We start from the raw sequence: 27,874 nt of genomic DNA, 5'->3' as shown, positions 1-27,874 counted from the left end.
TGGATGTTACTTGAAGCAGGTTCGGGCTTTACCTAGCTAACAGACATATTTAGAATAATTTGGTAGCTAGGGCGTTTGCGAATGCAAGTTGCCAGATCTTGCAAGAGTGTGTTGCTGAGACAAAGAGAGGTCTTGAACAAAGTAAATTTTCTCACAATTTGTCAGACTGAAAAAAAAAAGCCATTTTATAGTCAGAATGTTCTAAAGATATGTCACGCCCTTTCTGTACTGTCTCCGTCATTAATTGGTTATTGTTTATTTTGTGATCTGTTTTCTATTAATTGCTTGTAATGATTGTTGGGTCTCTAAAATGACAAGTTTTCAGAGCTTAAAGTGATCAACAGAAGATGCATCTGCAACTTTTTTGCTTATTGATAATTATTATTGATATTATCAATTCTCATATTTGGATTTTAAACTGTTGGTTGGATGAAAGAAGCAATGATGTCACATGGGGCAGGGAAAATGTTCACTAGATGAAATGATAGATAAGGGAAACAATCTGCTGACTAATAGATAATAATAGCAATTCAGAATAAATCAGTTTTTTTTAATTAAATACAAAAAAGGCAAATTTTCACATTGTAATAGATGCAACTAGAAATATATTTTGAATATAACTTTAAATGATGACATCACACATGATTACTTCAATATCAATAATTTTCCTGTCCATTTATTGATTCATTGTTTTTTGCTAAATGCAGCATGCACAGCAGGACCTCCTCTAACCTTCATGTCCAAACTGCACACACGATGTATATCTTGTTATATTCTAAAAAAAAAAAGCCTCATTTCAGTGAACTTGTTTGTTGAGTATTACTGTGGCTATGAGAAGCTGGGCATATACATGTTTTGCATCAATTTGCCATATCTTTACACATACTATATATACCAATAAATGAGGCCAACAGTTGATAAAATCTATAACTGAGGTCGGAAGGAAGTGAGCGATACTATACTGCCACAGCTTCTTCCACTAATGAGGTATTGAATTACACAGAGATGTAGCCACAGAGCCATGACTTCTCCGTGTGATGTGTTAGACACTGCAGTAAGTAGGCTGGTAGAGTCAGCGCTGTGCAGATGCGGCACATATAAGGCGAGGGTTAATTTCTCCCACTGTTCTCTGCATGTCAATGGGAAGCTCCCCAGAGCTGCCTCCACGCCTCAGCTTCACCATCCTCCCACTCTTCTCTCCACCTCTTTCTCCCCCCCCTCCCTCCCTCTGCTGGTGACTCACCCCACCAGCTTAGCACAGGCGAGTGGAGCAAAGCAGACAGCACGTCTGCCTCCCCTCCATCCCCTCTCGCAGGGCACCCCCACACCCAGACGTTATGTAAGGAGCCCCCTGTGTGTCTGAAACTCAGCATGTGCATGAGAAAGTGTGTGTGAGGCTGAGAGAGTTGGTGTGCGTGTTCCTTGCACTACCAGAATACAAATGTGCAAGGTAGCTAAGAGCTGAAAGAAATGCCTAGATATAGATTCCGAGTTTGTATGCGAGTGTTAGCGAACTGGCAGTATTGCATAACCAAAGGATGAGGAGACAGAGACGGGTCTGAAGTTGGGCAGACAATGTTTAACTGCTGAGAAAATCGTTGTTTTCAGTAAAACACTTTTCTAATCTTCTTTCTTGTTCACCAGCTCCTTCTCTCTTTCAGTCAATCTGACTCATCCATGGTGTGAAATGATATTTGCATTGCTGCTGTCTTGAATAATAATTATCAACTTAGCAGATAAAATAATGTTAAAAACCTGTTAGTAGTGTGTGACTTTGCAGCTAAATGTGCTTGTTTGACTGACTCACCTCTCCTTTTGGCTCCACTGTGTTGTCTTTGAATTCAGGGTTCACCTGCAGAGAAACTGAGGGGTCACTCTGTGACCTCAAACATAGGAAGCTCTGATGATCATCCTGTCATTATCATCCTCATCACTCCAAATCCAAACTACTCAACAGCAGATGGGTAATAGACGCCATATCAATGGGAATACTGCCACCTACAGCACATCATCTAAAATCCCCTTTAACTGTGCTTATTCAGAAACTGTAGAGTAGAGTCTCTCAGTTTGAAAAAAAAAAAAGTGGCACAGACTAAATGTATCTTTGTGCGAGCTACTCTAAAAGTACTGTATAATAAAGTATGGATGCACCCATTTGACTTTTACAGTCCCAATAGAAATAGCAATACCTGGGCTTTGGGTATCAGCTAATACAGAGTACCAATCTCATTGTTTAATCAATAAGCTCTATTCCTCACTGTGTGAAAGTGAATGAGATCATTCATTTATGTGTAAGGCTTGACTTAAACACTGCTTTCTTTGTCAAACAAAGTGTAAACATAAAAATACATAGACATACATTTATTGAATAGCTATTTATCATTAGAATAAAACATTGTACACCAGCAACTTGGTAAAAAATCTTCAAAACCTAAACAGGAATCAAGATTTATTAATTATGATTGGTAGCTACAAAATGTAATGGATTAAAAGGAGTTAAACTCACCTCTGCTGCGAGGTAATTCCCAGTCGCCAGGTGTTTGAAGCGGAAGAGACTGTTCCACTGTCCTGCTCCACCTCTACAGGGGTCATAGTGCACAACCTGGCATGGAAAAACAATATAAGGACACCTAGAAGCATCAGTTGTTGTCCAAGTATGTGGTTAAGTGTCAGTCTGTCCTCGCCTCAAACTGGTCTGATAGAGTGCAGAGGGACTTTTACAACATTGTTCACAGTTTCTTAGTAGCACTGCTCATTTAGTTTCTGGTTTTGTTTCGCAGGCAGAACGGCTCCTTTTGGGATAGGATTCGATTAACAGCAGTCATAGGATGATGTCTTTTTTTTTTTTTAAGAGTTCTTAGTCAAAGTGACATTAATTCACAAATCAAATAAGTTCTAGTTTTCCCTAACACTGCGGTGTCAGAATGAGAGTCTATGTGCCAAGTACAACAGGAATTTGGTGCAGCAACATGTCAACTACTGATATGGTAACATATGGTAAAAACAGCAGAGGGCCAACAGGAACTCCCACTCAATGCGAGCTGATAAAGAGGAACATACAGAAAGTGGGTTACAAGGAACTAAAGGTTGAAGTGGCAGACAGTATGTATTATTATTAAACGGGAAATTCTGGCCTATATGTGGGAGAAATGCTCCTTAATGATGACAAAAGTGTAAATTCAGGGACTGACCTGGGAAAAATGCATGACTTAGAAGCGTCTTCGTTTTGTTTATGTATGGCTGGTTCTTACTCAAGGGACAAAAACTCAATTACATTTTTTCCATAAACTGCAATCAGACAAACTTCACCAGAGCTTGATAAATTAACTTGATTTTTATTTATTTTTTAAACAATGATTCTCTTCTAATTAGCATCAATGATGTTCTCAGGATTAAAGCGCGATGTCGTTAATTCCTGTGTGAGCTTTACCTCGATCTCCCAGAGAGCCTTGGAGCTGGTGGCGGAGGTGGCAGACTGCCGCAGTGTGGTCCTGAGAAACACATGCTGCTGCTCCTTGTACTCGTCACAGGTCAGAAACTTCTCCTGCTCGGCGTGAAACAGCCTCACCACATCCCCCTGACAGAGCACACAAGCAAGACATGACACCGCTGCAAGATAACTGCATGCTGTTTGCTCTGAAGACGCGCAAACTACATGCAGTATGCTAAAAGATGCACTGAGGAAACCTAGAAGTGATAAAACAACATACCCCCTTCAGCACATCTTCCCTGTAGTCGCTAAACTTCATGAACAAGGTGACCTTCCAGCTGGTGTTACAGTTAACAGCATTAACCTGCACCATGAAGCAGAGAGTAAGGGGCAAACATTTCATTAAATTTTAGATTTTTATCATTCAAAAGTCACATAAGGTCTGTTGAAAACCTTGCAACACCATCCTTCTTTATGTTTCAACCACAGTTAAAGGACCAAGACAATAAAGCACTACATTAAAAACGTTTGAAAGGCAAACAACAGGCATTTCTACTGTTTTTCTTTATTTATTAGACTACAGCTTTGTTTTTCAGCACAGATAGAAACAATGTAGATGGACTAGTCTTACCTCTTTGCAGCCGGGGTTGTCTAGCAGCTCGATGTTACTGGCATGAAGAGGCTGCCCTGCGTTTACTGGCATCAGCACCACCTTGTCTCCAACCACCACCTTGAACCCAATAACCGACAGTCTTATGCCAGCACAGGTGAAAACGCAAGTTGGAAATCTTCAACAAGTGTTCAAATGGATGAAACAGGAAGTAAGACTGTGTCCATGCAAACATCCCCTTATCTAAAAAAAAAAAAAGAAGAGGTGCTATGTGCAACAGCAACAGGCTGAGCTTCACATGAGAGAGTGATTGAGTTGTTCATGAAAAACAAGTTTATTCATACCATGGTGAGCAAACATGAATGCAGCATACAAAGACATGGTGACTTAACTACACTGCCTGTCATTGTATCATCACTTGCATAATACATGCTCTCTAACCCAATCTTAGTTACAATAGATTCTACACAGTATCTCATATTAACCAGCCACACCCAAGCACACTGTGGCTTCACAAATGTGTCGCTCATCACACTTGAATTTAAAAGCATTTTAAAAACATGAAACAGCATCATTGACACAAAGTAGATAGAGAGTAATGACCGGCTGGATGCATTTAAAGCTCAACCTAAAAGCCTAACATGCAATGGGAAGGCCGGTGGATCCATGCTTTTTACAAGAAATTCGGTGTCTGACCTAATAATGCACAAACACCATGCACAATCAAGAGCAATACCTTTAACCATAGGATGCTAAAGCCAAAGGGGGAAGGACAAAATCAGAAATGTTACTGGGGCAGGACGAACAATGAACTGACAGTGTATAGGATGAAGAAAGTCGGACATCTGTAACAGAGAGAAATGTCAAGCTGAACTTTATGTCTAAAGAAATATGTTTAGCGCCAAGAGGAAGGAGACATACATTATCTCCTTCGCTGCGGAGCTTCCAGAACGGCTGAATGTAGAACCAGGAGCCCTCGTTCCCGGCCGGGTCCAAAATAACCCGCATGGCGTTCTTCTCAAGCAAAGCAGGAAGACGCTTGTTGACGGTCAGGTACTTATTGCTCTTAATGTGCAGGAGCTAAGACAGAAAATTCAGAGTGTTTAAATACTGCACGAGCAGTGGTGGAGGAAGTATTCAGATACTTAAGTAAAAATAATATTAATAAACCGTAAAAATCCACTAAAAAGACTTAAGTCCTGCATTGAAAATGCAACTTTTAGTATGATCAGGTAAACATACTTAAAGAATAAAAAGTACTCAATGCAGTAAAATGGCTCTTGGGACTGTAACACTATTATATATTACTATTATTTATTACATTACTATTACTTTCATTTTTGATTAATTTCTTCTTTGGTTTGTAAAAAACTAAAAAAGTCCCATCACAATTACCCAAAGCCAAAAGTGACACCTTCATAATGCATGTTTGTTCAATCCCAAAAAGCATTAAAATAAATTAAATTGATTGGAGTGGAGTATTATTATGAAGTGGCATTCAAAGTAAATACTCAAGTTAAGAGTGTCACATTAGTATATAAGCACAGTACTAAGTACAAGAGTAAGAGAAGATGAACCTTTTAGGTAAATGTAGAGGTAGGTTTTAGCCTGGTGGTAACTTCTTCTTTGATTTAAGAGTTGGTTCACTTTTTTTATTCAATGTGTCCTCATTTGAAGAAGTGTGTGTATGACCACGAATCACTAACAAACTGCATATTGAAAAAGGCCTGCTTACTGAAGGAACAATAGAGACTGCTTGAACGCCTTTTGCAACAGCAGTTTAATATGCTTTTACTCCCCTCAATTCACCCCCTAAAACAAGAATTTAGCCATCATTGAAACCGAATACTCCCATTGTAGACTTTTTCAAAATGGCCTGAGCTATCGGCGCTGGCAGTAACACAACCTTGGTAAACACCAAGTAAACCAAAACAAGCCTCTGGATTTAAGTGATGGGCTGTACCTGGATGACATTACTGTATTTCACAACTTCTCCAAGGAGCTTCTTGTTCTCTGACTCGTTCTGCTTCTGCTCCAGTTCTGCTGCATGCTGAGTAATGAGACAGAGATTTATTAAAGCTTTGGGGCTCAAATGAATACAGAGATCTAGATGCAGATTGTGATTTTTTTTAAAAAGCTCTACCTGTAACTTCTTAAACAAGTCTCCCTGTGTGTTGTTGTTTCCTTGTTTCCCTTGTTTTGCCTTCCAGAATTGCTTCTGGGCCGAGTATCTGTTCATGGGACACACCTTGAAGAGGCAATCTGGACAGAAGGAGAGGCATTAAGGAACACAGGAGTCAAGTTAAGTGCTCCTCAAGAGTCTTAATGTGGTGAAACAGCATTTTTGAGGTGAATGGTTATTTACCCAGCAGAGGCCTGTAGAGTCACTTGAACACATACAAGCTTCTCTAAAACCACAATGTTGTGTGAAACAACATTAAGCTAAAAGCGCCCAATCACCCTTGACAGTGTGTGTGCGTGTGTGTATGTGTTTGTGGTTGTAACCTCGAACCAGTGTGACTAGTATATTCCTACACACCTCTGAACTTTTTGGGTGGGTTGGCCAGGTTTCCAGCATCAGGCTGGACCACACACCTGTCATCGACAAGCCTGCAGGGAAGAGGAGAAAATGATAATTCAATTAGAATTATGCCTTCATATGCGAACCTTTATTCAATAAATCACTTGCCGTAAAAACAAATATTAACATGACACAATGTGGTCTAATTGTGGGATCACAGTCAAATGCAAATACACAAAGCTGAGTCTCAGATTAAAATTAGAACCAATCATATGAATCTGTGGCTCAGAACCATGCTTGCTCTAGAGTTCCCTTGCCAGCTGCACGTTGAAAGGCTCAGCTGGCAGCACAGGAAAGAGTGACGGATCTGTTTACCATCATATGCATCTCCGGAGAGCTTTCCCGGTTTCAGAACTGATGTCCTGAACGTTTCTGGACAGAGCTCATGTAATTTAACGTCACCTTGATCTATGCTTTCCAAGCCCAGCACAGGGGGATCTGCTCAGTCTAGAGGTTGTATCTAGAAATAAGAACCAGGCTCAAATGATGTCCAGGTTTCTGTGGCGTTTACATAGTGCAGAGTGAAAATGGATGGGTAGAGAATTATCAAATTCTACATAACAAAAGACAGATATCAACAGATATCAACATCTGAGCTTTTCTTTTAAGTCTACCGTAGGTTTATTAGAGCATGTATAGGCTGCTGCCTCCAGAGGAGCAGGGTTGATTAGAGGGCCTTCGTGGGGTGTCATCCACTTAATAACTGCCATATTTCCCACACTTCACCTTTTATGGGTTAGTTACACAACAGAGATGTTTCAATGACAGGTTTAGTGATGCACAGCAGGTCAGTATACTCACACTTTCAGGTAATAGACATGTAGAGTTAATGCAAGAGCTGACATGCCTTAATGAATGTTGCAAAAGAGCATTTAGGAAAAAACTGTGCCAAGTGTGCGCACAGCTGTTATCCTTTCACATATCCAAATTAATCACATTCATCGAAGACTGTGTAAAAAAAAAAAAAGCATGTATTAATCTGTCACATCTGTCTGTCTTTATACACCTCATGACATGGATGGTCTTGTCATTGAACTGTTTCCAAGGTCTTTGTCTATTATGTCTTATGTCTTATGTCTATAATTGCTTAATGAAAAACGGTTCAATTCCAGCCACCTATGTTTGTTAGCAGTCAACACTGAGAAGACTGAGGGTGAAGTTGCTCATAAAAGCTGGAATGGCAGAGAGTCCATTGTTTTGTGAAATCGGAGGAACGAAAGCTAGAAAGTTAGAAAACGAGTGGGTTTATGAACAGAATACCTAAAACATTAAAGTAATCAGTGCTTTACTTTCTGGCACTCAAATGTAGGTCTGGGCTGCAGCAGTGAAATCCTCCATTCTGCATTTGCTTTGTACAAGAGAGAAAATTAAATGTATCAAAATTATTGACCTAGACAGGTCGTTCCTGTCAGTAAATTTGATGTTGTGAAACAGAACAAATAATCCATTGATCTATAGTTAAACCTGGCTTAATTTAGTCTTATCCTCTAACTAGGTTTAATTCATGCATGGAAAACCTGTTCTCTGCAGTCAAGCTTCACAGTGGTCACAGTGTTTGAGGAAGAGTCCGTGTGTGTTGTAACGGACATTAAGTGTTTGTAGGTTGTTTGCGGTTCCACAGTCACAGGTGGTTATATACCAGAGAAATGCTGTAACTGAAATCTGCTGGAATATATTCTATGACACCAGCCATGGATTTATATTTCAAAGACTCCATATCATCCCATTCCCTTTATCCCATTTGAACCAAAGGCCGAGGTGCACAAGCAAATCCATTCATCCTGTCCACTGAGGAGAAACATAATGCAACGCACAATTCCTCCAATTCATACAAAGCTGGCAGCCCTGCTGAAGTGAGCGGAGCCATTTCCAATTTATGCCACTGCACTTGTTCAGTGTCAATCCACTGGCTGTGTACTATTTCCTCCAACTCTGTATCAGAATTACATCTAAATGAGACACAATAGAGCCTAACAGGAAGCAGAATCAAGTGCTAAATGGCTAAACAGGAAGGCTCTCTAGAAACGTCCCTCAAGCTCATAAATAAGTAACCTTAAGTCTGCAGAGAGTCGGCCTTCAGGTCAAACAGACAGGCTGACACTCACAGCCAGTGCAAGGGTTTGCTCTGTAACCGAGTTAAACATGAACCAATGATACCACGCTGGACACTGACAAGCTAATTTTAGATCCATTGCTTGTGTTGAGTGGACTGAGACAACAACCCAGAAAAACACATCAGGTAATGCAAAACAGAGAGAATACAGCGTGTCATGCAGAACAGCAGATCCGGTTTGCTTGTTCTGTCAACTGTTTTCTACGGAAAAACACAAGTCAACAGAGAATGACTCATCTTCATAAGAAAACTATGAAGAAATGATCAACCGATGTTGGCATGTTTCAATGTGCTGGTAAAGCAGCGCGGTAATCTAATTCAACACTCCCTCATGAAATGTATCCTGAGATAATTTCACTTCTTATGGAATATACAAATCAGTGGGAAAAAATAACGATATAGAAAAACATTCACAATAAATAATGGACACAGAATCATTTTATATTGATCTTATAATGTATCTCTCATATATACTCTACAGGTACAAAAAATGAAGTGAATTGATTGATTAATATCAAACAAACAAATATCATTGACAAAAATGTGAGACGGCACAAAATCCAAGAGGTCAAGGCCGCTAATGACCTTAAACGCACTCTAAGGTCATTTGTCGGTCATTTGCCGTGTGAGTGTTTGCAATGTAAGGTGTGTGAGGTACTTGTAGATTTAATGTTATCCAAAGCAAACATGGGCATGAGCGGCCTTGTGTAGCCGAGGTTACATTGTGCTCACAGGGGCTGTGGCTCAGGGAGGTTCCTGCAGGGTCTGTCGCTCTCTCTCCCTCTCTCTCTTCCTCTCTCTCTCCCTCCCTCTCTCTCTTTGGGCCTTGGTAAACTCTGGCACAGCACAGCCCTTCATGAAATACCCAGCACTCCTGTCAAAATACATGAGTTATCGAAGCCCTGATAAGAGTTTCACTGCTGTGTTTCACAACAACAACAAGAGCTGTGAACAATCACCGCTGTGAACTTTTGTTTTTGGAAATGTACAGCCCCCCTTGTGTGCTGCTGCTGCTTACATTTGCCTTTACAGTTAAGGGAGCCTTTTTAGAAAGGGAAAGTAGGTTGGATGTGTGCCCTGCTGCAGATAGTGAGGCAGGGAACACTGTTGCATACAAACTGGTTGCAAGTCAAGGTGCTAACATGAATTAGCTGCCATTTGCTCCAAGACCTTTGATTGTTTTCATCCTCCGCACCACCAAACATTGAAGACATCGGAGTATGCCAGCTGTTGTGTGAAGTTATTGTTTGCAAGAGAAATTTAAGGAAGAAAAAGGAAAGAGAGAGAGTGAGAATGAGAGGGTGAGTAAAAGGGAGTGGAGGTGGGTGGGGCACACTCAGGGCCAGTCGATCCTTCCACGTTTGTTCTGCAGGCTCAGAGACCAGAGAGTACCTAGAACCACCGTGGTATTCCACCTTGTGCTGAGGCTTTCAACTCAGGAGGAACTACAGCCCATAAAAACTGTTGGTGGCTATTTTTGCACCGCTGTGTGGAGAACGACACCACGAAAAGAAGTTTCCATCACACCTACACACAGCCTCAAATATGGAGTCAAACTCACAAATGACAGTATGAGAAAAAAAGATCAACTAAAATAAAAATAAAACTCATGTCACACTAAAAAAAAAAACTGTATGGTTGAAATGAAGAAGAATACTACCCTCGTCATAAATTTGATATGTATACGAGCAGTCAGCAATTACAAAAAAAAAAAAGTGAAGAGTAGTAAAAAGTCTGACAAATTGAATATAAATGGTGCGCTATTTCTTCTTTCCTGCCCCTTTACTTATCTTGTGGGCCCTGAAATGTAACTTATGACCCACTGAGGGAGTCCTGACCCCCAGGTTGGTCCCCGATGCTGTAAATGATGGCCTGGTGACTGAATCTGGCAGGAAACTCAGTCAGTCTCTCCCAAAAATCAAAGTGTGGCTCAGATACCGTCTAAACCTGGCTGCTATACTATGCAATACTATGCAAAACGGACGGCCACAAGTACACCTCTAAAGCGTAGAAATGGTTTACTCCTTTACTAAATAAATATCAGATATTAATATTAAATGTGAGAATGCAGTGCTGTTGAGTGACTGAACTCACATACAGAGGAAATATGTGTAAAAGGTTGAATGTGAGGAGGAGTGAGCAGCATTTCAATTCATCATAACCTCAAATGACTGGTAACAAAGTATTGGAGACATAGCGATGCATTATGGTTAGGGTTTAGGGTTTAGGGTGAGCTGCTGAGGACCCTCCTAGCGTCGTCCCATGGGGCCCCTGACCCTGCTTTGGGGGCCACAGGGGACACTACCACTCGTCTACCTGGTGCTTTGCATTCCGGTTACATTTGCGGTCACACGGAGCTTCCTGAGCGGCAGCGGTGTGTGCGCTGACAGGCCCTTGGCCCTCGGCCCTCAAGTCACACTTTAACTTTTGACTTGGTTTAAAGTCAACGTGTTACGATGACGAGAGGCATGAGTGGTGTCAAAGTGAGAGCATTAAAAGAGGGTTACTCCTCTTCCATGTGCTCCCCGGTGAGCAGAAAGTACGAGGCGCCCACAGGAGGAACTTACCCCAAAGTACTGATGAAGCCATTCACAGAGCCCTCCGCGCACAGAGACACAATGTCTCCGATGTGAAGGAAACTGGACCGGTGCTCGGACATTTTCACTAAATACACGTTTTAGATGTGTCCCGGTTTCTCCATTTCAAAAATACTTCTACTTCTACTTCTACTTCTTCTTCTTCTTCTTCTTCTTCGGGGAGGGAGGGGGAGTAATCCTCACGTTACACCGTCTCCGGATCAGCGGCAGTCTTCACATTCACCTTTATTCTTCCAGCTCTGCATTTCAGCAAGTCGATTGAGGGCAGAAAATTAAAGCGAAAGAAAAAAAAAAGAAAGAAAAGAAAGAAACTGGTGTCGATTTTTGAAGACAGCGCTGTGTTTTTTAGACTTATTCAACTTCTTCCTGTATGTCAGCCAGACCGGAGGCTGCTCTTCTTCTCATCCACTTCAGGGGGAGGAGACTGCTGCTGTCAGGCATTTCAGCAAGTTCCGCTTCAATGACATGTTTTTGTTTCTATTCTAAATATTCATTAAGAAAATACACATTTACCTACAGCTGTACGGGTGATGTCTTGGGAGAGCATAAAGTCTGTTTCACAACAGACTACCTAGGTCTACTTGTTTCTATTTGAATAGTACATGATAAGGTGTGTGAATTAAAAGGCTTCTCAATAAACTCTTTACACAGTCAGCACACCAGAAGTCAGTGTGGACTAAACTGTGGATCACTTTTCATTGCTTTGACACAACATGTCCACCTCTTTCACAATTCCTGAAACGTGTTCTCCCTAAAACTCAACCACCAGGAAATGTATGTTGACACTTAATTTAGCAGGTATACATTTAAAAAAGTGTTAAGTGTACTTAACGCAACTGTAAAGTGGACTGCTATTCGCTACATTGTGTTACATTTCAGATAAATAAATAAAAATTGCATTAAAATTGCTAACTGGGACATATAACACTGAGAAGCTATCTATATTCCTTGATGGCCTCTATATATCTGTTTCCCTTATGGGAGCAATGCATGCTGGATGTCTGGACACATCTGCAGAAGATTGCCAGGGATGGATTAGCCATGCAAAAAGATTATTGTCCAGGTGTATTGCAAAAGAGGACGGTAAGGTGTTTGGTCGATGAGGACTTTTTGCCAAATGCAGAAGACAGGGTTGCCTTGCACTGTTGTTTTTTATATACATGAATAGTTTTGTTTTGTGTTATTCCATTTACTTTAGTTTCATTCTGTGCACTTAAAATAGCCTTCTCTCTGCAAAAGTGGCAAACAAAGTGGCAGCATTTCTGATTCATTACCGTGAAATATACTTTAATGAACCACAATCCATGCAATAAAAATGGCCCTTATTGTTGTCATGGAATCTTACTTTTTCTAAAATAAATAAATAATGAGTTTTAAAATGTTGCTGATGGGAAACAAATGTCCCACGGAGCAGGTGTGATGTGTGTTTAGTCTTTTGTTCTCTTTTTTCATAGACACAGTAGTTTCTTTCCTAAAATACAAACTTACACACTACACTTACTCAAGTACTGTAGATAAGTACAATTGTGAGGCACTTGCACCTTACTTATGTATCTTATGTTATTTTGTACTACTACTCCACTAAATGTTTCAGAATATTGTAGTATATAGCTACATTTCAGGGTTTTATATAAGACTTTAGAGATGGGCTTATAAAAGGCAATGCATGGTCAACAATGAATCCAGCCTGCAGCCCCTTACAAAGAACAGAGCATTGTTGAGGCTCCTTGTCACATGTCAGATGCTTCTGTGGTGCAACAAAGAGACATTTACTCTCCAAACTGATAATTTCAACTGATGCTCAACGCACAAAAAGGGGAAATTGTCCAAAGTCACAAAAATGTTTTTATCAACCTATTTATTCCTTCTTCTCCAGTTAATTATCTCACGACCCATCAGATTTGTCTTGTGACTCTCTGGAGGGGCCCAACCCCTTAGTTTAAAACCCCTGGAATAAACTACCAAACTCTATGAAAAATGAGTTAAAAGAAGCTCCATTTTAAACAACTAAAAAACTGTAAAATGCTGCTAACACATCAATATATCAGTACTATAATATCATACACAATGATCACAGGGTCACAGGGGACATTTTCTAGCAGAATGAGCAGTTATATTATATGATATTTTATGTAAATTTAGCTGATGATACCTGTGTACTATTACTTAAGTAGGGGTTTGAAAGCAGGGCAATATAAACTACATGTATATTGTTGTATTGGTACTTAAGTAAAGGTACTGAATATTTTGTTATGTATAACTATGAAGGTAGATGTGATGTTTTTGTGGAAAGATATCAGAATAGATATTTTTATTTTCAATTTTTTTTTTAGCCACAAAATATATCAATGGCCAAATCTGTGATGATCATGGCACATAACTGTGAAAACATCTGAAAGAAAGTGGTAACATTACTCTCTAATTTTGCTGATGTCTAAATGACTAGCCGTGAAACCGTGACAGAGTAGTGGTTCTGGACGTTTTCATGTACTACCTCTGTTCCCACACCAGAGGCCGCTAGAGATCAAGCCTCATCGGACACTACGTCATACAGTCAGTTCCATTTACTGACCTACATCGCCCTCTAGTGTTCATTGTACTGATCAACAGCTCTCCTAACTTTGTGTTAGTGTTAAATACAAACAAAATTATCAGAAAATATTAATTAATATGCCAACCACAGGTCCCTCAGTCACAGTCACACACATTAAAATATAAAAGGGCAAATCCACAGCACAAAAAAAAAAAAAAATCAAGATTTCAGAGAGATTATACAACGTAAAAATGAATCAGAAAATGATTCAAAATCCCTTAAAATTACTTGAAACACTATTGTAATAAACAGAGTTATATAATGGTAAAAGGAAAATTCCCCGAGGGCCCTGAAAGAGTTGTTAAATGTTATAGCCTGCTCCTCTAACAGATTACTGCTGACCTTTTATTCTGTAAAATGATTTGATGTTTGCACACAAACTGGTACAAGTCTGCCTGGAAGTAGTGTTACAGCATCGATGAGCGGAGTGATTTTTCACAATCCCTCCTTCTAAAAATTATTATTATTATTTCATATGGGCAGAGAAAAAACTGCGAAATTAAAATGAGCTTAATTAGCATGACTGAAAATTATTAATATAATGTACTGTAAGTACATAACTATACTATATTCACCATGCACATCATACAGATTGTGAAATGTAACTAAGTACATTTACTCTAAGTTCTGTACCAATTTGAGCTACTGGACTTGAGTTTTTTATTCCACGCTACTTTTTACACATCTACTCCACTACCATTCAGAGGGAAAATTATGCAAAATTACCCTTTACACTTTAAGTTTATTTATTTTTTGCTATTATTTTTACTTGTAGCAGAGTATGTTTCCATCATTGTAATAATTACTTAAGGAAAGGGATTACTTCTTCCGCTATGGCCTACTAAACTATACAACTATAATTAAAAAAAAAAAATCGTTGCAAACAAACTATTACAAAATTACAAAAAAGTAAAAAAAAGAAAAAGAATAAAAGAAAAGATGTACAGTAAATGAGCTTAAATACATTTAATCATTTTAATATCAATTCAAGAACCAGAGATGAAAAGAGAATTGAAACTATGCATGTAAAGCTACAATACAAATGTGTAGTGTGTGTGTGTGTGTGTGTGTGTGTGTGTGTGTGTGTGTGTGTGTGTGTGTGTGTGTTTGTTTAGTGTGTTTATTTAGCACACATTACAATGTGGTGATGTTCCCATGCAGTAGCTGTACGGTTCCACCTTCCCTTCAATAATCACAAACAAATAACAGTGACACCGCCATCCCCACCCTCCCTCCAAAGTACATAAATAAATCAAAAATAATCAAAATTCAGTAATAAGATGCCGCACCGCATGACCTGTTTCTTCACTCCTGTGTGTTCTTTGTCAGAAAACTGAACACCGTCTGAGACTTTCTCCGACTTAAACCTTCCTCCCTCCCTCCCTCCCTCCCTCCCTCCTTGTATGTCTGCTCCTGTGTTTCCTCCGAAAACTCAACACCGTCTGAGACTTTCTCCGACTTAAACCTTCGAGCTTGTATGTCTGCTCGGTTTCCTCCGACTCCAGCGGGACTCTCTCTCTCTCTCCCTCTCCCTCCCTCTCTTTCTTTCTCGCGGTCACACTTCGCTTCACCGCCAGTGGTGTCTAAGTCTTCGTGAGGCGCCGGTGGACGTTTGTGAGTAAAACCCGCTCTTCTTCCATTGTTAACGAGCTTCTTCTACACAGGTGAACCGCAGCGCTGTTGATTACTGATGTTAACTTCCATCAAAACGTTGTGTGATGCTTTGATCTGTGTTGCCTCGTGGATGTGCTGAGCTTAAGGTCTCTGAATAAACAATGTCATTAAGTATGGGGGATTTTTTTTTTTATTAATATCAACAACAGGGTGGTATCTTCTGCTACCAAAAGAGACAATCAATATCAGTGTTGAAACAGTTAAACAGGCTGAGACAGGAGAGATGAAATGAGCTTGCATGGCTGCTTTGGGTGTTCTTTGTGTCTCACACCACATTGTCAAAGACTTCTATTGACAAACTCTATGCAGTTCCTCTAGTTTGTAACATGTGTGCTGTAGGAAGCTTGTCCCCTATTGACAACGTCCACGCTACCTGGATCCAACCCTCCACACACTCTTAGACACACACACACACACAGACACACTGGCATATAGATGTGTTAATTCATACTAAACTATCTACTTTAAGGCTACTTTACTGCCATTCTCAACCCATTTAAAATCCCCCTTTTTATAAGATTAGCGGTCAAGCTGGGCCCAGTCTGCCTCTGTTTTTTTTCTCGCTCATGAGTATTGACACATTTTTCTACTTCCCCCCCAGAAGCTTGAGAGGTGAACGGCGCTGGAATGCGACAGGATTATCATCTGACCTTAACTCAGACCATTAGATCACACGTTTTCTGCTGCACTACGATGCCTTTGAGGTTATAATGTCTTCGCTGAAGCACGTTATTCTGCAGGAGAAGGACCAGGGCGTCGAGAAGAAGCTGGACTGGAGTTACATTGAGTGGGCTGAAAATGAAGTTGTCACCACAGGTGTGGCAAATGCACAGACACAAACGGACTGGGGGCCTTCTCAGCACAAGGAGTGTCAGACCAGCAGCCCCATCATAATGCACATCGATCTCACACGGACACACTCCAAGCTGAGGCATTCGTCCCGGGGGGACACCGACGGCCTGCTGGCGCCTTTCAGCCAGTTTGACCGTCAGGCCCCAGCCCGCATCTCCACGTCTCCCACCTTGAGGAGAATGAGGAGCACCAGACTTCCTCTGATGGACACCCGGGATCCTGTCATGATGGGGAGCACCCAGGAGGAGCCTTCCTCTGGGAGCAAGCCATCCACCATGGGCCCCCGTCCCCAGTACACAGAGTCAAGTCTCCTCTTGCAGCTGATGGAGAGATCTGTCACGATCATCAGCCCATTTCATCCTCCGGCCGACAGAGAACCAAATCACAAAGATCAAAGACTTTTGACAACGGTATCACTTCCACAGGAAAAGAATGTCGCAGCGCCCATCCTTCGCTTGTTAAAGATTTTGAATTTCCTGAAATTGGAGTACAGGTGAGCTTATAACGGTTGTCTGTGTCATTTTAATTGAAGCATGTCTGCATTTGTAATCATTTCATTCCCAAATCATCAAACAGAGCTCTCCTGCACCTTCACCTCGAGTCACGTGCTTAAGTCTGGTGAGGATTGTAATACAAAGCCCATAAACGAAATGGTTACACATTCCTTCCTTGTGGAAATCTTCTCTCCCTCATTCTTCCTCGCCTCCTGCGGTGTTCCCTCACAATGCGAGCTTTTGACAGCAAATGAATCAGCAGTTACATGCACTGACAGCTCTGACCAAGCCCACTGCCTCGAGAACCCTGGGAAGTGCTCTCCTTGGGCCCCTATTCACCGCAGTCAGCAGTCACCCAATAATGGAGGGGTCAGTGAGCGATGGAAAAAGATAATGGGGAGATCTATTCATCAGCTCGCGGTATTCAACCGAGCACATTCTCAATAGAGTCCCGACATTCTCCTCAGATATCAGAGGCTTTGGAATCCAAGCCACCACTTAAAACACTGATTCAGATTTGAATGTCTTTGAAAGCGATATAGCGGTGTGGTTAGCAGTGGGAGGTCATCGCACCCTCTATTTGATGTTGAGCGAACAGTGCTAATGTGACATGTGAATATTATAATAATTACAGCTTTGGAAACTTGATAGCGTTAAGAAATGTAATTAAATGAGTGTGTAAAAGTATCTGATTTAAGTGGTTTTGATAACACGCTGGAACTCAGAAGCCTGTTAATTCTCAAGAAGTCGTTAATCATCTCAGCACATTTACTGTAATGTATGTTTCCCGCAAATTCCGATATAATTGTTACAAATTCAAGTTTTCTATTCACTGATGCAGTATTTCCTTCTTTTTGCAGGAGAAAGAGCATTTTCATAATAGGTAGGTGAACGTTGGACTGTTTTACATGTTGTCTGTGTTCCCCGGCTTAATTTAGCAACACCAGGACCTCACTCTCAAGTTTGTGAGAACATGTTTGCATATCAGGAATGTGGTAAAAAAAAAAAACATTTCCTGTAACTCATAAGCTGGACAACAGTACGCATTTATTATATATTTTTATTTATACATCTCTAATTTGCATCTTTAACCACAGCCGCTTCTGTCAGCCAAATATACGTGTCAGATCATCTTCTTAACGTGGAAATTTGAGCTTTTACATTCAGCATCATGAGTGACATGCTTTCTGTGCTCTCAGGACACTCGTGAGGGAGGATGATTGGAGCTTTTGGTTTAAGGAGCCCCATTGTTCATTCATTGTCATTCATGTCTTTTGTTAATGGAGCATAAGCTTGGTGGGTTAAGTTTTGGGAGTCCCATGGTTATGTACGGGCTAGACAAACCCTCATTAAGGCTGTTTTCTCTTACTGCCACCCACACCCCTCCTAATGGGCTGCGGGGCTCTTCCCCTCACTGGATAATTAGGCAGCTATTGTCCCTGTAATTGCACCCTGGCACTGTGCCTCTTACAGTGACCGGGCCCTGCGAGCCATTGGCCGGGACAGTTTTGTTTACGAGCATCATTATTTCTCTTGTTGTGCGAGGAACAAAACATCCATTTTCACAAGTTCTCTCAGCGGCAGAGAGGCTGACACAGAGGAAGCTTTCTGAGCGGACACAAAGCAGCAAGATGTCATTGTGAGGATGCTGTGGAATGAACTGCAAGGAGGGAACTGACCCAGTTTAGGGGAGTAATGGTGCCTTTCTTACTGTGCCATAATCCACAAGCATCCTGTACAGTGCACAGGTGCTGCTGCTGACTATTGTCTGTCTAGCTGATTCCGCCCTGCCTGTCTATACATCGATCTGGAGAGGGGGGGGTTGTATCAGTTTACCAGGGAGAGAACGGCCACTGCCAGAAAAAGCAAGGAACAGTTCGTGCTTTCACAGTTCAACAAAAGTGTCCTGGAGGGGGAAAAAAACAAAACTTGCCAGTGTACTCCTGTTCAGTTGCAGACTAACTTATCCTCAGCGTGTACAGGGTGGCCCTGGAGTCATGTGGCCTATTTGTGCATTCAAGTTAGTCTTGTTTGCTTCTAGTGCAGACAGCAGCAGCACACATGCAGATGCTGTTTGAGGGGATATTATGAGCTATAAGAGGGAGATAGTCGAAGGAGGAACATTCAGTCTAACAAAGCAGATTTTAAATATAATGGTAGACAAAGACAAACCAGTGCCTGCATTGTTGCCCTTGCTTGTACTTCTGCCTCCTGTTTACACTTCATTATGTAAACAGGGTCATTAGCCCTCATCAGTATGCCAGGCTTCCTCCTGGTCTGATCATGTCCTCATAATGTGTTGATCTAACCCGGTGCAATAAGGATGTGTTCACAATCTACCAATGGATTCTATAACTCAGATTTTGTTTCCTTATTTCTCCTTTATCAGATCATTTTGAACCTACTTCTGAACTTTAGGGTGCTTTTTTTTTGTTTTTCAAAGCCAATACCCTGAACATGTTTGAAGTGAAACCGCAGCACTGACCAGCTGTTGATCAGTGTCAGCGGGCTGAAAGTGAACCTTAACTTTGGCAAAACCAGCTCGTCTGGTTATTGTGCAGCTTATTTCTGCTGACTGCAGCCATGTGGAGTGACTAGAGACTCCTTGTGAACACCGGCACAGTTTGGATTGTGATTGTTGTAGTCAGACAGTCAACAATTCAGTTTTGCTACATTTAGAATTGTTTTATTCCTTTAACAAATGTAGCCACGCCCTTCACAGATATTTAGTCGGGACATTTAATACCTGGCTCACCTTTTTAAAATAATTCATTTACGTTTTTGGTTATTGATTTCAACACTTGAATTTTTAATTTCAGCAGTAATCCCTGAAGTACAACATCAGAGGATAAGTCAAACACTTGAGAACAGTGGCTGTTTGAGCTTTGCCTGAGGCCAAAAGGCAGGCCAGTGTTTTTCCAACCGCAGCCATGCCTCGGTTACTACCTATGAAAAGGAGACCAAGAGGATTATAACTGGCACACACTGACAGCTCGCCTCCTTCCACACAAATATGGTGATCCATTAATCAGCAGCTATCCACGCATAAGCCAGACACATAACACTTATCCTTTATAATTTTTTTCCTCTTGTGTTAATCGGCTATTTGCGACACAATGCAGATGGTATTTCAGTGGTATTTCATCCATGTAAAATGACAAAAGGAATTTAGTAATTTCCTGTGGATTGGCCCTAAGTCTATTCTCTTTTTACTGTATAACATTTACAATAGAAATAATAGTGGTTATTGTAACGGTGAATGACAAATGACCAATGAGGCTGTTTTAGAATGTGGAGCATGACTACCATGTTGAATCTTGGCGTGTTCTTCAGCCAAAAGAAAGTGGAATGCCATCTGAAGATGTAACACCTGTCTACTGTTCCCTCAGGCTTCACGAAAGGAGACGGAGCTCCGTGGTGGTCAGCTTGCCCGGATTGGACGTTTCACCAGGAGACCTTTTTGTATCCAACGGAGCAGCTGACATATTAAACGGTTCAAACTTCTCTGGTAGGATTATTTATTGTATTAGATATATATATATATATATATATTTCAATGGCATCGTTTCTGGCTTTGTGAACCATGTCGGTCAACATATAAATGGACCCATCATTAGCTTGGCAGTAACCCGTCCTTTCATGTTCTTATGGCAATCCAAGCAACATGTGAGCATCAAAGTTTGTTCGGTTCTCATTCCACATCAATAAAGGAAGGGGAAGTTTACTAAAAAGTTCCCTTTTTTTAATTTATTGGTTATGCTGCTTTTGTAAACCACTCACAGTCTAGCGGTTGACCCCTTGACCCCTTTGAAGTAAAGAAGAATAATAAACTGGTTTGACTTGAGAAAAGCATGTATACTAGTTGCTTTGAGTAAACGTTTGTCTTTGCACTTAACGTGTATTATTTCTAGTCAAGAGACTGTTGAAAGCCTGTAGTTGCTGTCATTTTCACTCACGAGTTGAACTAATGTCCTATAATGAAATTTGATGGTAAACTTTTTATAACTTGAATTTCTTTTAAACAAACCTACATTCTAAATATATAATCCATCATAAACTTTGAATGAAAATGCAATTATGCCCATCAAAATGGTCAACATTCTGAAAACACAATGTACAAAGCCTCCATATTTGAAGCTACAGTAATTAGCGAGTCTGTGGCAGATAAATGGGAATAGTACTAAAATACAGCCTTTGGCCTCAGATTGAAAGGGTTAAAACCAGTGTGTCTGTTTGTGATGCAAAACCACAAATCATGCACAACACATAAACTATATCTTCTGCCACTTTGTATGCAATGCAACCTCTCGTTTTTGCAAAGAAAAAAAGTCCCCCACAGTTGTAACCCGAACACACTGTTCTGTTTGTTTGAGTCTAATCCCATTTTTTGCTCAGCACACATTCTTGCTTGATCTTTTGTTCATAATCGTTTTTGTTATGTGTATGTCTTTGTACAGATACTAAGAAGTCAAAGTGGCCCTTTTCAAGACGTAGTACGGTAGGTGTTTGTCTGTCAGTGGTTGTTGTGTGGGGCTGGTGCCAATGATGGGCTACTAGTTTTGTTTTGATGCACTTTGTTCCAGCCTCGGGCAGTTGGTTTGGACAATGTTCTCTGACCCACTTCCCAAAGCAGATTAATGTGGTTCCTCTTATCCCTTTCACCCTGCACCACTTTGGTAATTGGTTAACATTTCAAATGCAGAACCAAACTTGTCAGTTTTCATAAGCAGTTTTTCATATGGAGAGATAATTGAACATCTTTTTTATCTTTGTTTCTTTTCCCTCACCTTTCAGACTAAAGGGAAGGCACAGACAGGCACAGCATTAGATATTGAAAAATATCTCTCGTCATCACAGATTCAAGACTGGAGAAACCCTGATCTTCAGAGGTATAAGGTGAGAAATGAGCACTGTCGGCAGTAAAGCCCTTAAGCATCCAGACTGTTTGTTATGTAAATCACCATGTTGATTCTGTGCAGTGACGTCTTATGCAAGCAAAGTCAGACTTTGAACGAAGAGATCCAGATTTCCAATCCAAATAGATCTCAGTGTTTAACAAGTGACTCCGAAGTAACAGAATGACAGTTTGAGGGAAGCTCCTGCACCATTCCGATGCCACAAGTTGTGCAAGAACCAGAATTTCTAGGCCGTTACCAGCCAGCGTGACCCTGCACGCGTATATAAACAAACACTGGAAGGAACTTTAGGGTGGTGGAAGGAACTTTACAGTGAAAGAGTTTACAGTTTTTATACAATTACATTTTCGAAAGGGATTAATAAAAATGTCTCATTTTGCAGTTGAAGTCTTTCTTAGTAGTTATTTTTCTCAAGCCAAAGTATCGATTCGTCTTTCTGTCTGTGTGCAGGAATACTCTCTGGCAGAGTTCCTGCGGGACCAGTCTTCAGAGGTGAGCGCCGCCTCTGACCCTCAGGGCTTCAAGAGACAAGAGGCCATCTGGGAACTCTTCACTAGCGAGTGTGTTTACTTCCTGGATCAGCTAATGGTGCTCAAAGAGGTGACTGTCCCTAAAATACCTCAACAACACAAACACACAACATAAATATACCAAACCCAAATGAAACCCAATGCCTGCTGCTTTGTGTTCCTGTCATTGAGGTTCATGTAAAAGTCTTTTCAGTTTTTTCATTCTGTAAAGCATGGATTAGAAATTCAATGCTAGCGGAAAAACAGATAGCCTGAGCATATTGTCTGTCTGACTTCTTTGTTGCTTTCAGGTGTTTTTGGCTACACTCTCAAACCTTCAGATGAGACACTGCCTGGCTGACGTCGACTCCTGGAGGCTGTTTGCGAACCTCAATGAGCTTTGCCTGGTGAGACATGATGCAAATAAGTAGCATGTGGCCTGTTATTTTTAGGTGTGTTATGTAAATAATTACAACCAACAACAGCCTTCATAGCGTTATAATACCAGCTGTTTGTTGTGCAGCACCAAAAGGTAGAGGACAGCAACTCTAAGCTCTCACAAAAAGTTCTCTAAATAAAGAGATTCATTATTTATTTATGAAAGCTTCATCCAGACAGGAAAGCCTCTTTTTCAAGAGGCATCAATAGCAACGAGTGAGAGACAAACAACATAAGGCTGAAAACACAAGATACAATGTGATACAATCAGAATCAAACAGAAAAATCATGAATGACATTTGAAATAACATAAAATAAAAAAATGAAATTAGTCAACGAGACAACCCAACAGCTGTTAAACCATACATATTGAGATAAATCTAAAACAATGTGTTAATGTGAGAGCTTGCATAGTGTTCATACTTTTGACACCCAAGATGAAACTCTGGCAGATGATATCTATTCATTAGTTAATTGATCCCATCGCTTATTCACCTTGTCAGTTACAGTATATCTCAGACACTTAATAGAGAAGTTTTTTAATGGAAGTCAACTCACTTTTGATTTAGCCTTTAATTGAAAATACTGAAGAATATTGTGCCTTGTGCTTTAGCTTTCTCACAGTTATACCACAGTTACTTCTGAAAACCTGTGTATTTCTTTGTGTCAAATGTGCATTGTTTTATCTATAAGAAACAAAAGGTTTGGGAAAAAAAATGTTCTATTGTTAACAAACTGAACATGACCGAGTTACAGGAGTGTCGCACGGCTGTGAGGTGATACTTGACACTGAGTGTTTTCTGCTGCAGGTGAGCTTTGGTTTCCTGAACAACCTCCTCCGCGTCATCAAGGACACGTTGGAGATTACGGATGGTGGCGGGCCCACCCTGCTGGAGCTGCTGAGCAAAGCAAGTGTCACTCGCGTGGGGGGGGGGGGCACATTGACAAAAACACGCTGACTCTGCCTGCAGTCTAGGCTCAGTTCTTCACTCAATTGTATTGTTGGAAAAACAAGGAAACAATTCACACTTGAAGGCAAACAAGTCACATTCATCTGGAGTGATGCACCATATGATGTGTTTCTGAACAAGCATATATTATACATTCATTTCAGAATAAAATGTTAACGATAGGAAATCACATTTGGGGCTGGCCTGGTTCAGGATGCTTTAAGGAGTTCACACTTTTTCTGACACACTGACAGAAAAAAAAACCCAGTCAAGATCACCAATCCAAGTTTAATATTTTGTATTCTTTGTTGATGATTAATTTGGCTCCAAAGATCAGAGAAAAGAATCAAGAACCTCTTCATCTTGCTGTTAAATTATGCACCACAATGAGCAGCTAGAGAATATATTTCACACACTGGGTCATATTTGTGCTTGCACCCAGACTGGATTCTTCTTCTCGCCTTTTTTTATGATCTGCTTATCTGCAGCTTAATGGCTGCTGTGACCAGGCAGTCTGTATCCTGATGTTTGTGTAACACTCCTATCTGTTGCCAGTCTTTCCAGGAGAGCGTATGTCACTGCCTGCAGAAGTACTGCCTCAACTACTCCGCAGCTCTTCTTTATCTGGACAGCCTGAAGCCCAGAGAGGACTTTGGATCTTACGTGAAGGTACCGACGGCGGCTTAGTTGTGTGTGTGTGTGTGTGTGTGTGTGTGTGTGTGTGTGTGTGTGTGTGTGTGTGTGTGTGTGTGTGTGTGTGTGTGTGTGTGTGTGTGTGTGTGTGTGTGTGTGTGTGTGTGTGTGTGTGTGTGTGTGTGTGTGTGTGTGTGTGTGTGAGAGTCAGAGTGGTGACAAGGACACCATGAACAACGCGGCAGGCTGAGCTATACAAAGTATCAGTGAGGACACACGGCAACATGACAGCCTAAACAACATAAAAAACAGTTCAGTGTCACCAAGGCCTGCAAAAAAAAGAAAGAAAAAAGGAATGAGACCATTTGTTCACTGTGTAACCTTCACTGTCATCACCCTTATGTATGTTTTTACCCCTTTATTAACGAACACATTGACTACCCGTTAGCGCCTCTGGCCTTCTTTTTTTCCCCCACTCACTCTTTCCCCTCTCTTTCTCCCCTTTTTTCCCCCTCCCCCAGTGTTGTGAGAGGAACCAACAGTGCCGGAGGTTGCAACTGCGTGACCTGTTGGTGGCGCCGTTGCAGAGGCTCACCCGATACCCTCTGTTGTTGCGGAATATCGCCAAGAGATGCCAGACAGAGGACGAGGCCGGAGGTCTGCGGGTTATAACGGACCAAGTGGACACCTCTATATGTGAGCACCCTGAAGTACTTGTTATTTGGAAGTGCATCACTACAAAATACGCTCTTGTTTACATAAAACACTGATGTTTTTTTATCAGCTGAGCTTTTCAGCACTGCCTAATCAGCAGCATCTCACTGACTGTAATCACAGTGTAGGGTGTTGGGTTAGTTATAAGGTCTTTTCACCTGCTGATGACAAGCTGAGCTTTGAGTGTCAAACATCTTAGTTATGTCATTCAGACGCTCAGGACTTGTGTGTTTCATCAGTCTGGTGTTTGACAAGCAAAGTAAGATAAAGGAAGCATGCTAAGCAGATGTAGGTAGTTTATCTGTGTCAAACAAACAGACCAGCTTGGTTTCAAGCAAACAGGCTGAATGTTTTGGGCAGCGGCCCTGACTGTTTGTTCTTCACAGCATGCCTCTGCCTGCAGACCTGTTGTGGCTGTTTACTCTGTAACCAGATGGACAGGCTGTGGGAAATGTGCTGTAGCGCTGCAGCTCATTGGCAACTTGATGGATTGAACAAATAACCAAACATAAAGGAACAGCCTTGGCTCACAAATCCTTAACTACAACCTTTCATATAACCATTTAAAAAAAGCATGGCAGAGCAGCACGGGTGACACTGAGTATTATAACCATGACTAAGGTGTGTGGGGCAATGTCCTCTGGGTGTGTGTGATATTTACTGTAAAGGTATAGGAGTGCTGTAATCTCTCACGACACGGTTACGCCCGTATTCAGCAGACAATCATCATTACACAGGATAACACAAGACAATAAAGTAGTGCCCAATAACAATTTATCTGTTATTTGAAATAAAATCTTTTATTCTTTCAGAGTTTGTATTTATGTTTCTGCCCGTCTTAATTGAAAGGATGCCTCTCTGTTTCCAGGTGATTTAGAGGGGAAGGTGAAATGGCTGGATAACTACCAGAAGGTGAAACAGTTGAGAGATGCAGTGGTGTGGCTGCCTGTGTGGGAGAGAGACAAGCGCGCCTTCGTCCCTGAGGTCTGTCTGGTCATGTGTGTTCATGTGTGTGTATATTTATATGTGTGCATGTTTGCGTCTGTGAGAGCTTTGTTGACAGACCAAAAACACGTCAAATAGCTTTTGTGTGTAGAAAACATGATCTAATCATTCCTCTAGATGTGAAATCAGATATCATGAAAAGTAAAGAAAACTGCATCTGCAACTCAGCGCTTGTATCAGTTCAAGTGCAGAGAGGCAGAACATTTTTTTCCTCTGACCTGACTGACTGCTTCTCTTCCAGAATCTGAAACATCTCTTAAAGGCTGTCACTCTGGAGAATCTCATTTCTCACAGAAGCCTGCTGCACGAAGGGAAGGTGGTGCTCACAGGTGTGCACAGCTGGAACAGCTCCAACACCTCTCACATGCTCAGTGCTCCGATTTGAGTAAAATCTCACACAATCTTGCTTTGGTTTGTCACCAGAGAACACAAAGCTGATCGACGTCTATCTGTTCCTGTTTGGCGAATTCCTGCTGATAACAAAGATAAAGAGGAATAAGAAGGTACGTCACTCTGTTGTCATGTTCTTAGTCTGACCCGGACCACGACAGACATTCAGTGTAAGGCTGTACAGGAGCATCAGAACTTGTTCACAGAGTGTCCTGTCTTCTTGTGTAGCGGTCCATTGGTCCAGAACAAAATCCTCTCAGGATGCCACAGAACCAGGAGCTGGACCAGCTCCTGAAGGAGGGATGCACCTTCACGGTTCTGGACCAGCCCGTCTCTCTGGACCGACTCCAGCTCAAGAACATCGATCAGCTCAATGCTTCTGGTAATAAAAGCATTCCTTCTTGTTTATTTCATTGGGTTTCAAGCACTAAGGATGTGTTGAGAGCCAACAGATGAATCGAACGTCCTGCTGGGTCTTGACAAACGTCATCTCTCTTTTGATGTTCACAGATAAGTGTGTAAGTTCATGTTAATGGAAGAATTGCAATGTTGCGTTTCCTTTGTAGCATCGGGGCTGCCTCATTCTTTCATCATCATGCACCAGAACCGCTACCAGCAGTGTATCGGTGCATTCATCCTGCAAGCTGCGTCAGAGTCTGCCAAGGTACATAACTTTACCTATGAATTACACACAGGTGTGCTTCAAATCTTTGTCCATTTGCTGTATTTGCGTAGCATCAGCACAAGATTACGCTGGTTACCACAAAAATATTGTTTTTAAATGTATGCTCTGCTTGGTTTTGGAGGATTTTTTTAAGTAAACCCACTGATGCCTTAGTCATTTTGATTGATATCATATGCTTGCAGTTACTTACGGACACAAAATATTGGAGGGGGTTTCCCCGATTATAATGCATTTTGTCTTAAAATTATTCAGCGATGGCTTATATCTATTCACTTTACAAATAAAGACAAAACTTGATATTTCTCTTTCTGAACACCTTCTCGTGTGTCTTTCTGCAGAGAGTGTGGATGTCAAAGATAGAGGCCGCTGTGACGGCGCTGCTGAAGCTGGACTCTCAGCAGCAGCGAGTCAAGAGCTCCTCCCGGTGGCTGGAGTCCTCACAGATATGAAGAGGAGAAAAAAGCACTAGAAGCCATCCGAAATGTCTTTACTGTCAACGCGCATTTCACTGTCTCCTGACGTCTTGTAAATAACTTTACTAGCACTAGGATCATTTTGTAAAATTAATGTTTGCCTTTAAAGGCAGCTGCTGCAGTAGTGTACAATAAACATCTGATTATTTAGTAAAAGTTGTTCTCTAGTGCTTTTTCCTTTTTGTTTTTTAAGAACACACATTATTTTGGAGCTTGA

General features: G+C 41.2%; 2 protein-coding genes across 3 annotated transcripts in view; one reads left to right on the top strand and one right to left on the bottom strand.

Annotated features, from left to right (window-relative positions):
* itpr2 (inositol 1,4,5-trisphosphate receptor, type 2) overlaps nucleotides 1-11,609 on the bottom strand; it is a 51,744-nt gene extending 40,135 nt beyond the window's left edge. For both annotated transcript variants that reach the window (XM_054620719.1, XM_054620720.1), the window contains exons 1-10: nucleotides 11,302-11,609; nucleotides 6,580-6,650; nucleotides 6,184-6,302; nucleotides 6,004-6,090; nucleotides 4,962-5,120; nucleotides 4,062-4,160; nucleotides 3,711-3,794; nucleotides 3,431-3,577; nucleotides 2,507-2,602; nucleotides 1,808-1,852 (exon numbers count right to left, since the gene is read on the bottom strand). In XM_054620719.1, coding sequence (XP_054476694.1) covers nucleotides 1,808-1,852; nucleotides 2,507-2,602; nucleotides 3,431-3,577; nucleotides 3,711-3,794; nucleotides 4,062-4,160; nucleotides 4,962-5,120; nucleotides 6,004-6,090; nucleotides 6,184-6,302; nucleotides 6,580-6,650; nucleotides 11,302-11,393 — 999 coding nt within the window. In that variant the 5' untranslated portion in view covers nucleotides 11,394-11,609. The remainder of the gene's footprint in view (nucleotides 1-1,807; nucleotides 1,853-2,506; nucleotides 2,603-3,430; nucleotides 3,578-3,710; nucleotides 3,795-4,061; nucleotides 4,161-4,961; nucleotides 5,121-6,003; nucleotides 6,091-6,183; nucleotides 6,303-6,579; nucleotides 6,651-11,301) is intronic.
* Nucleotides 11,610-16,308: 4,699 nt separating this feature from the next.
* Nucleotides 16,309-27,816, top strand: plekhg7 (pleckstrin homology domain containing, family G (with RhoGef domain) member 7). Its single transcript, XM_054619524.1, has 17 exons — nucleotides 16,309-16,468; nucleotides 16,585-16,943; nucleotides 17,805-17,827; nucleotides 20,334-20,452; nucleotides 21,402-21,442; nucleotides 21,739-21,840; nucleotides 22,311-22,460; nucleotides 22,681-22,776; nucleotides 23,617-23,715; nucleotides 24,313-24,426; nucleotides 24,912-25,086; nucleotides 25,973-26,088; nucleotides 26,351-26,438; nucleotides 26,533-26,612; nucleotides 26,728-26,881; nucleotides 27,066-27,163; nucleotides 27,523-27,816. Exons 1-17 carry the CDS (start codon nucleotides 16,309-16,311, stop codon nucleotides 27,631-27,633), a joined length of 2,085 nt encoding a protein of 694 aa, XP_054475499.1. The 3' UTR covers nucleotides 27,634-27,816.
* Nucleotides 27,817-27,874: the final 58 nt, after the last annotated feature.

This window comes from Anoplopoma fimbria, chromosome 19, assembly GCF_027596085.1.
Source record: "Anoplopoma fimbria isolate UVic2021 breed Golden Eagle Sablefish chromosome 19, Afim_UVic_2022, whole genome shotgun sequence".
NCBI classification, from domain to species: domain Eukaryota; kingdom Metazoa; phylum Chordata; class Actinopteri; order Perciformes; family Anoplopomatidae; genus Anoplopoma; species Anoplopoma fimbria.
This window is presented reverse-complemented; position numbering and strand designations above follow the sequence as displayed.

Coding starts and splice junctions, on each gene's coding strand:
- plekhg7 (XM_054619524.1), top strand. CDS start 16,309: ATGTCTTCGCTGAAGCACGTTATTCTGCAGGAGAAGGACCAGGGCGTC. Junction 16,469..16,584: donor GCCTTCTCAGCACAAGGAGT/GTCAGACCAGCA, acceptor AGCCAGTTTGAC/CGTCAGGCCCCAGCCCGCAT. Junction 26,439..26,532: donor AGGGAAGGTGGTGCTCACAG/GTGTGCACAGCT, acceptor GTTTGTCACCAG/AGAACACAAAGCTGATCGAC.